Raw genomic sequence first — 9,912 nt, 5'->3', positions numbered from 1 at the left:
CAGTTTCTCTACGTGACTGCAGACTTGTGATTCATCACAGTGCGCACAGTGTGTGCAGTCAGGATTCTCCAGCTCCAGGAGTGCCCACATCTGCAATCTGCATCCTTCTGGTCACATTCTGACTAGACATATCTGGCCTCACTCAATTCACTTGTAATGAGCGAGGCCAAGCACATTTATTCGGCACGTGAGCATATATATTCAAATTGGATACTTGCCTTCACATGCCAGCCCGCTCCCAGCCATGGAGAATCCTGACAGCGTGCACACCTAGACTGTATAGAGTGACTGCAGACTTGAAATCAAGCCTGGACAACCCCTTTAAATGTCCGCCAAATGACAAACATATCACACAACAGTTTGCATTTCTTCTTTAACTTCTTCGGACAACTGCTTTTAGTTAAATGGTTCCCCCAACAATAACAGATGAAGTGCGGTGCGGCTGATGGAACCACTAGCAATTATATATCATATTTGGGGAACCCAGCAGTCAGTATTCAATTTCCCAACAGCGCCCCCATCAGGTAAATGAATCATTTCAAATTTCCCACTGAAGTCAGGTATACATCTATTTAATGCATGGACACGTAAGGTCCTCCATTGTGAGCGCTGCCCTCCACTCTGGATCTCAAATAGGGGCACCCCTCAATACGTATAATACTAATGAACATGCAGACACTTTACATTGTTATTGTTGTAATTTTATGGGGGAAAAAAAGTCTGAGCATCTTGTTATGACCGTTTTATATATCTTATATATATATGACCTTATCCACTCACTAATAGCCATTACAATCACTAAGGTTATTATAACGATTACCTGCAAAGGAAATAAACAATGGTCATTTTATTTTTGATACTATTGTTAGAGCATTCATAGGTCATTAACAATGTCAGAGCTAGATCTGCGATTAAAAGATTACAAATCCCTTCAGGGGCATCCTAAACCACCTCCTTCTGTAATCTTGTTTCACTTTAATCACTACAGATTGCTTATTCAATAGGGGGGTGGGGGGTTTGTTTTTCCTCTTCACCTGCCTAGACACGAGGGGTTCCCTTTCTGAGGAGCCCTGTGATTGGCTAGCAGTGAAATTGCGTGGTTCCTTAAGTAAAGTTTTGCCATTTTTTACCGTCTTTTCATTTGGACATTTGAAGAACACACACTGGCCTCCTTCAAGTTTTGGGACATTATATCCAGAATACTCTTTAAGAATTAAGAAAATTTTACTTTATTACTGGAACAAAGTGGTAAATGTAATTTTTAGCAAAGTCTTTTTTTTGTATTTTTGGGATCCACGTTTTGTACACGGATAAATACAACAAGACTTTAAGTCAAAGATGGGGAATATGGATGGGAAAGCAGTAGAAGAGCTAAGTGCCACAGAAATTCACCGATGGTATAAAAAGTTCATGACAGAGTGTCCATCTGGTCAGTTGACCCAACATGAATTCAAGCAATTCTTCGGACTCAAGAACCTTAGTCCGGCATCCAATGAGTACATTGAACAAATGTTCGACACATTTGACTTTAACAAGGTAACTTGTCTGTACCTTCATCTAATATACTGCAATGTCTATTTCACGATATGATGACCTGATGGGGTGTAATAATTCTCTAGTGCAATAATACAGAAATGTCATACAAAGGACAATGACTTATATGAGTGATAACATTCTTTGTATAATACTATAGAGCATGTTAGTGCTAGTAAAGTAGCAAGCAATTAATAAAATAGAAAATCCCCCATTTAAACATTTTTACACATAAGAAGTAATTATTTGAAGTTAAGAAAAGGGTTAAATCAAAATGTTTTCAAGTACAAGAACATTTGTCAATAATTTAAATAAGTTAATGGGGTAGTCCTATCTCCAAGATCCTTGCCCAATATGTAGTAGGTGTAATGAGGATAATATTAGCACATACCTCCCATTAGAAATGTAGTATAGTTCTGATTCTCTTTGTCACTTACCCCATGTACAGGGCATTGCAGTAGCTTAGGTATCCAGGCTTACGACCACTAACAACTATCTGTCACTATATGGGTGGTCGTAACCATTGATACCTAAGCTACTGCAATGCCCTACACATGGGGTAAGCGACAAAGCGAATCAGAAGAACAATACTACATTTCTAATTGGATGTATTTGCTAATATTATTATTACACCTACTACATATTGGGATAGGATCTTGGAGATGGAAATACCCCTTTAAGAACAGATTTGTTTTTAGTTACAATGATTAATCCTGGAAGCCTTTTAAACTGCTCAAAACTAATACAAGATACCCCACTCAGCCACAAAAAAGGATCATAGGCCACATGCATCGGTAACTTATATTTAGAGCTGTGTGTCATAAGGCCTTTCTAAGTGCCCATTCTGCCTATTTCGCTGTTTAAAGCCAGTTTTGAAGAAAATATTCTCATTAGTCACAAAAGATTGCCACCTTGTGGATCTAATACAGAATGCAGCAGTAAGTCACCCACAGAACCTCCATAACAATTCATAGGTTAAAAACATGAGGCTGCCAGTGCCCATAGTTCAGAATTGTTCTTTTGCAGGACAATTCCACACTGACCTGTTCCCCCAAACCCAATAAATTTACAATACACCTAGCAGAGACAGGTTGCTATCAAGTGATAGTTGTACAAATGGAAAGATCTTAGGTATCGACATATATTGCCCCTTATAGAGTCATGGGCTCATTAGACTTTTTGGATGCTTATTTTACTGTATCGCACATCGCAGTTATTTATGGGACAGTCCCTTTATTAATGCCAATGGACCAGATTGCTCTTTTAAATGGCATTGGCCACCAATTTGTTTACCTCCACCCAACCCAACTAGGACACATCCACCAGCATACAAACACACACTTGAGTGCCCCATGAAATTAAAGCAAAATATACTGACAGCGATCCTAAATTCTGTTGCCTTCTTGTGCCTTGATTTGGATGGCAAGAATTGCGTAGGCCACAGCAGCTAAGTCAAATTGGCATCTGACATCGGGCTTTATTTTACTTACTCTGCCAAATGGAAAAAAAAAGAAAAAGCAAAAAGAAAAGATGAAAGTATAAGTCATTGTCGTGACCTATGGAAACCTCCACCTATAGTATTACAGGGATGTATTTAGCTGAATCCCATCACTGGAATCATCGGCTTACTGGGAGTCGTTCAGGAGATTTATTCTGCCTAAGCCGCAGAAAGCACCAGATAAGGACAGGCTCCCTCATTGCAAAGAGCCATACTTTACACCCTTTTCAAGAAAATGTAGCTTGAGAACGAGCCCAGAATAGGGGGAAAATTCATGGTGGAGCCTATACCTCTCTCGGCACGGCTTGATAGACATGAATTTCTGTATACATCAATAGTGAGACCTGTCAATCATGCTGAGCAGAGAACCGCCATGACTCTTGTCCCTTTAGGCTGCATTCACATGTAGTGGTCACACCGCAGCTTTTAGCCACAACAGCACTGTGCTGCTTCCCTCTTTTTACTGTTTTCCTGCACAATCACTTAATTTTATAGGAAAATGGGTTTCACCCGATCATAATACCCCTGTGGATTTGCAAGTGAAACAGCTATTTCTCTTCAAGATTAAGTGATTTTGTAGGAACACAGTAAAAAGACTGCATTAGCACAGAACTGCTGCTTAAAAGCTGCAGCATGGCTGCTACATGTGAACTACATGTGAACGCAGCCTTATACTCTCTCTATAGAGCAATGACCCATTTAGATGAGCCAAGTGTTGTAGGAATGTTAAAGAGGTTGTCCACTACTTTTACATTGGAGGCATATCCTTAGGAGAGGTCATCAATGTCAGATCAGCCGGGGTCCGACACCTGGCACCCCCACCGATGAGCTGTTATCAGTGGCAGTGGCCACCGGCCAGAAGTGCTTACTTGTGGAGCTGGCCGTCTACTTGTAGTGGCTGCCGCAGGGTACTGTACATCTGCCTCCTATTCAAATCAATGGTAGATGTGTAGTACCCTGCGGCAGCCACTAAAAGTAGGAGACCAGCTCCGCAAGTAAGTACTTCTGGCCGGCGGCCGCAACCATCACCCATGACAGTTGATCGACAGGGGTGCCGGGTGTCAGACTCCGGCCGATCAGACATTGATGACCTCTCCTACTGATAGGCCACCAATGTAAAAGTAGTGGACAACCTCTTTAATACCTAATTATCAGCATTGTAAATAGGCCAGCAATCACCCAACAAAAGAGCAAAATGCTAGTTTGTCAGGAACAATGATATTTATGCCAGAATAAAAATCATTGGTATTGGCAGTACTTCATCCTGGTGAGGTGCTGCCGATAACATGAAGTTCTATGAACACAAAATGATTATTCTGTGTATATAGAACATTTGTCGACCTGTCTAAATGGGCCAGTAAATGACCACCAATTGACTTGTATATAGTTGTCCAGCAGTCGTTTAACAGAATGGATCTTCACGTCTAAGGGTGCCATTAAACATATCTATAGTCTTTCCCTGTTTCATGCTGTCCCTGGTTCGGGCAACAGTTCTCCTGTAAAAGGGAAGTGAGATGCGATAATAGAGCAGAGTAAGAAGGAGGACACGGTTGTCACACTTCTAAATAACCAACATCTAATGCTATAATTCCTACACAGAAGCTTACATATTTGTAATAGGCTATATATAGGGCCTTACTCATATTTTTTGGATTCATTACATCAGATGGTCAACCAAAAGTTGTCACCTATCCAAAGACTTGATGATAAATTCTAGAATGGTAGGAGTCTGATCACTGAGACCCCACTTGATCGCTGTAATTTAAAGAGGATTCCAGTAACAAGAAGGCATGACTGACGAAAGAAGTACTAATGGAGCTATCTCCAGAGACAATGGTAAAATCTTGTTACTGGAAAACCTCTTTCAATTATATTAACTATACTGTTTGCCTTAGAGCACAAAATCTTTTTATGATCGCTGAAATTCAGACATCTAGAGACATTTTAAGCACTTGCAACAAAATCATAATTTATAGGAGGAGGTTCTCTCTTATCTAGTGGACCGGAAATAATTTCCCAATCGCTGGGGGTCTGGCCACTGAGACCGTGACTGATCATGAGAACCAGTGCTCTGTAGAGCCCCATGGAAATGGAGCAGATGTCAAGCATGCGCACATGCAACCCATTCATTTTATGGGATTTCCAAAGACCTGTGTAATGCGGCACTCGGCTAGCTCCTTTGATCTCATAGAGGATGAATGGAGTGGAGGTGTACATGCTTGGCTTCCGCTCCATTCACATGGTGCTCTTCAGAGCCCTGGTTCTTGGGACTGGTGGGGTCCCAGTGGTTGGACATCTAGTGACCAAGAAGTTGCCCTCCATCCTATGTGTATGGGATAACTTTCACACTTGGAGCAACTCCTTAGTTCAGAAGTCTTAAAAGGTTTGTCTATTTTAAAATGTTATTGTACCATAGGGTTACAGAGGTCTTAGATAATAAACTGAAAGCTGTAATTCATCCTCCCCAGGTCCTGCACTGCTTCTACATTGCTGCTCCAGTCTTTATTATTTGGCTGCAGCAGTGACATCAAGTCTACAGCTCTTGTAACCACTGTAGCCAATCACTGGGCTCAGCGGCTTTGTCGATGTAGATGGCACAAGTTGTTGAACCCAGTGATTGTTTGCAGCGGTTACAAGCTCTTTAGATGTGACATCAATGCTGCAACCGATTAACAGAAACAGGAGCAGCAGCAAAGAGGCAGCTCTGGAGCCTGGGAGGGCAAGTAAGAGCTCCATTTGCCATTTCAATAATCTGCATCCATATGGAGCAATAAAATGTTAAAGGGGTTATTTTCCAATACAGAGCTCCAAATTCCCACATCCCATCACACAGAGTACCAGGATGACATGATGGCTGCCTGTAGGGAGCAAGTCAAAATGGACCACATACTAGGGAATGTTACCAGCAAAGTTTATATAATACAGTAGCAACTAAATATGATAGATGGATAGATAAATGACAGATAAATGATTGATAGATAGATAAATGACCGATAGATAGATAAATAGATAGATAAATAGATAAATGGCAGATAGATAGATAGATAAATAGATAGATAGATAGATAGATAAGTGACAGATAGACAGATAGATAAATGGCAGATAGATAGATAAATAGATAAATAGATAGATAGATAGATAGATAGATACGTAGATAGATAGATAGATAAGTGACAGATAGACAGATAGATAAATGATAGATAGATGATAGATATCATGGACTCAGATACCCCACCCTGGATGTGTCCCTATCCCCATCACCCCATTATTTTACCACTTGCTTTGACAATGCTAATATGTACTTAGTCCTGCTAATAAAGCCAATTTGATTTTATTTGATTTATTAGATAGATATGAGATAGAGAGATAGATATAGACACCATACACAGTGGATACTGTACACTAATAGCCTTGTGTACTCATTGAACGCTTTTTTTCAGGATGGTTATATGGATTTTATGGAGTATGTAGCTGCTTTGAGCTTAGTCCTGAAAGGCAAAGTGGAGCAGAAGCTGCGGTGGTACTTCAAGCTCTACGATGTGGATGGCAATGGCTGCATTGACAGAGGAGAACTTCTCAACATAATAAAGGTGAGAGGATTTCTAGCAGATCAGGCCTGTAGGTTCTATACACCATATTTCAACCTTCCCCAGACATAAATTTGTGAAATGAACTTTCAACCAAACTCGTTGCTGTCTTTCAGGCTATCAGGGCTATTAACAGATGTAATGATGATATGACCGCAGAGGAATTCACAGATATGGTTTTTGACAAAATTGACATTAATGGCGATGGTGAGTAATCTTCATGCGTTTTTCTTATTATTAGACTGCCTTTACGTAAGGTACTTAGACTTATCTGCTAATACAATTGTGGCCTAATAGGACTAGCTGAGCAGGTTTAGTGTCACTTCTTGTACCTACCACGGTTTTCCACCAGAGGTTGCACTCATGGAGATTACTAGAAGAACAGTGATGATGATAAGAGGCCATTTTTATAGCACAGATGTGTCCTTAGTGGAAAAATATACGTGAAAAACAATATTTAAAAACAATAAAAATCTTACAAAAAAAAGAGTGGATCCTGCAGATAGGAGCTTACGATCCAAAGAGGATACACAGAAGCATCCACGTGTGTTCCTCTAGGCATCCCATCTGGGGATTACATCCAAATACCCAAACATGTTATTCATACGTGTATCCGCAGTAAATTCAAAAGATGAAAATTAGGACTCCATTTTTCTGCACTTTTAGTTTTTTTTGCAGAACACAAAGTAATCTATCACCTTATTGTGTCTGGCAAAGTTGAGGAAAAACTCCTATGGAAAGCAGATCAAACGGAGGCAAAATGTTATTTTTCATGTGTGCCTATATTGTTTCTAGGTGAATTATCCCTGGAGGAGTTTATAGGAGGTGTACAGAAGGACGAGCTGCTCCTGGATGTGCTGACCCGCAGTTTGGACCTGAAACACATTGTCTACATGATTCAGAATGATGGGAAACGGATGGAGATCACAGAACGGCCTCGCAAAGAAATCACAACTGTAGACTAGATTACCCGGGGTGGAAGAAGTAACGTCTGTGTTTCCATCACTGTGCATCCTTTTTCCTGCGGACTTTGCCTATGACATGCCCAGGACTGATTAGAATGTCTACCGCAGGACACAAGTGCCATCGATAAATGGCACCAAACAATGGGCGATCACCTTCACAACGTTTCTAGAGAGATTAGAATTCACTTAAAGAGGACATTTCATTACTCCTAAAATGTCAATTTCATTGAATACTTATATTCCCTATGGAATAACAATTCTGGAGCATCTTTTATTGCAACTCTACAAGGAAAATCTGCGTTTTGTTATCCTCCAAGAAATTTGTGAATAAATGGACAACTCGGCATTAGTGGTTGGAGGTTCACACATACTCAGATACAGCAATCAGTGCTGATGAGGGGACAAAACTAATAAATAAAATAATATAAAACTAAGTTGTCAATTTATTTATGCATTTTTAAGAGAAATCACAAAGGAACAACACAGTGCAGAATTTTGAGAATAGATGCTCCAGATTGTTCATTTCATGGGCTATGCATGCCTTTACTAAAACAGACATGTCAGTAGTAGTGACAGGTTATCGTTAAACAATTACACTAAATAGATAATGTTAATCCCAGTCATCACCAGTAGGGTACCACTGGAGCAACAGAGCTAGAAACTAGGTGGGAATGAGTAATGATTATTTAAAAAAAAAAAATCATTCCCTGCCTTTTAGAAAAAAAACCATCCCAAATCCTGGGTAACCACTTTAGCCTGTTAACAACCAAGCGCCGTAAATTTAAGCATATTTGAACCTGAGCTTTAATCCTGTGCCATTATAAATTTGCAGCGCAAGGTTAAAGCTCCTGCTCTTGCAATCCTAGCAGGAGCAGGTCGAGTCGCTGGCTACCAGACACAGCCAGGGACTTTTGGGAGAAGACAGAAGTCGTATACCACAATTTCCTTATTCTCTTTTTCCGGCTACGTAGTGCTCAACAAGCGCTATGTAATAAATAGAAACATTGACGATGCTTTTGAGGGACCTGGCGGTCATATGATTGCTGGGTCTCTTTCAGCAAAGCAGAGCTGCTGGGTCCTAGCAAATCTAGATCGGCTATGCCAGTGACTTCTGTCACTGTAGTAGGGTGTTTTCCCTGTAACTGGTGCTCCTATGGATGCCCCAGTTACAGTGTACAAAATATACAATATAAGGAAAAAAATACGTTCCCCTGGACAAACTGTCAAATTGTGCAATATATTCATAAAAAAATCTCCAAAAAAAGGAATAAGAAAAGTCCCCACCACAAAAAATCCCACCCAAAAAAATATTATTTTCATATAAAATATATTTTATAACATAGTTAGAGCAAAACAAAACAAATATTAGGTAGATTTGCAGTGAAACGTGAATAGTAAAAAATCTAAACTAAAAAACTAAACCAAAAATTTATTTTTTTTTCAATATTTGTGTCGAAAAGAAAAAAATCACAGTAATTTTTATGCACTCAAAAACAGCACTAAAAATATTACAATTTGTCTTACACAAAAAAATAAAAGCCTCAGAGAGCTACGCAAGAGGAAAATGAAAAAAGTTGTGGCTGCTGAAAAGTGGAGACAAAAGCGGAAAAAAAAAAAATTTGGTTGGTCATTAAGAGCATTTCAGGCCTGGTCATTAAGGGGTTAAATATTGCATGATTCATGACTGTCTGTAACCTGGACATGGTTCTGTTTGTATATAGGCTGGGTACTAGTATCTGTCTCAGGCTGAACGGACTTCTTGATGAAACTCCAGTGGATGGCACAACCAACTATGTTATATACCTTGCAGGTATCGGTGAGTGCATTGTATAATACTGCTCTGATATAAGGTATATATCGGTCTCATGTAGGATAAGACTGGGAACTACGCCATTAAGCAACCTCACTACTCCTCCTCTTATCAGATGAAGTGTTATATTCAACTATCTCCATTTTTTCTGTTGTTTGTGCACCTTGAAGGGGTTTTACTTATTTACTAATGTGCTTTATATATTTGAGAATAGGGAATTGGATGAGGCCGATGAACATATTTTGTGTTGAAAAGGTGAGAGTCTTAAAGGAGTTGTCAGTTAAAACAAGTCATTGCCTATCAACAGGATAGCTGATAATTTGTTGATCGGTGGGTGCCCCACCAACAAGACCTGTGCCAATTGGCAGATCGGGGAACTTTTAATCCCATGACAAGATATCGTGGCAGCTCAGATACTCACTCCATTCAGTTCCCTATGGGGCTTCTGGAAAAAGCCAAACGCAGCGCAATCCCATAGAGAATGAATGGAATGTAGGTCGTACGCTCTGCTACTCCATT

The 9,912-nt window shown here is 39.9% G+C and overlaps 1 protein-coding gene across 1 annotated transcript; it reads left to right on the top strand.

Annotated features, from left to right (window-relative positions):
- Nucleotides 1-1,143: 1,143 nt before the first annotated feature.
- Nucleotides 1,144-9,645, top strand: GUCA1A (guanylate cyclase activator 1A). The gene is made up of 4 exons (XM_073670699.1): nucleotides 1,144-1,536; nucleotides 6,472-6,621; nucleotides 6,735-6,825; nucleotides 7,414-9,645. The coding sequence occupies exons 1-4, from the start codon at nucleotides 1,339-1,341 to the stop codon at nucleotides 7,581-7,583; spliced, it is 609 nt and encodes a 202-aa protein (XP_073526800.1). The 5' UTR covers nucleotides 1,144-1,338; the 3' UTR covers nucleotides 7,584-9,645.
- Nucleotides 9,646-9,912: the final 267 nt, after the last annotated feature.

This window comes from Phyllobates terribilis, unplaced genomic scaffold (genome assembly GCF_046119375.1).
Source record: "Phyllobates terribilis strain yellow unplaced genomic scaffold, ASM4611937v1 Scaffold_2__4_contigs__length_985480577, whole genome shotgun sequence".
Classification (NCBI taxonomy): Eukaryota; Metazoa; Chordata; class Amphibia; order Anura; family Dendrobatidae; genus Phyllobates; species Phyllobates terribilis.
Note: the sequence above shows the minus strand (reverse complement) of the source record. Positions and strands in the feature narration are given on the sequence as shown.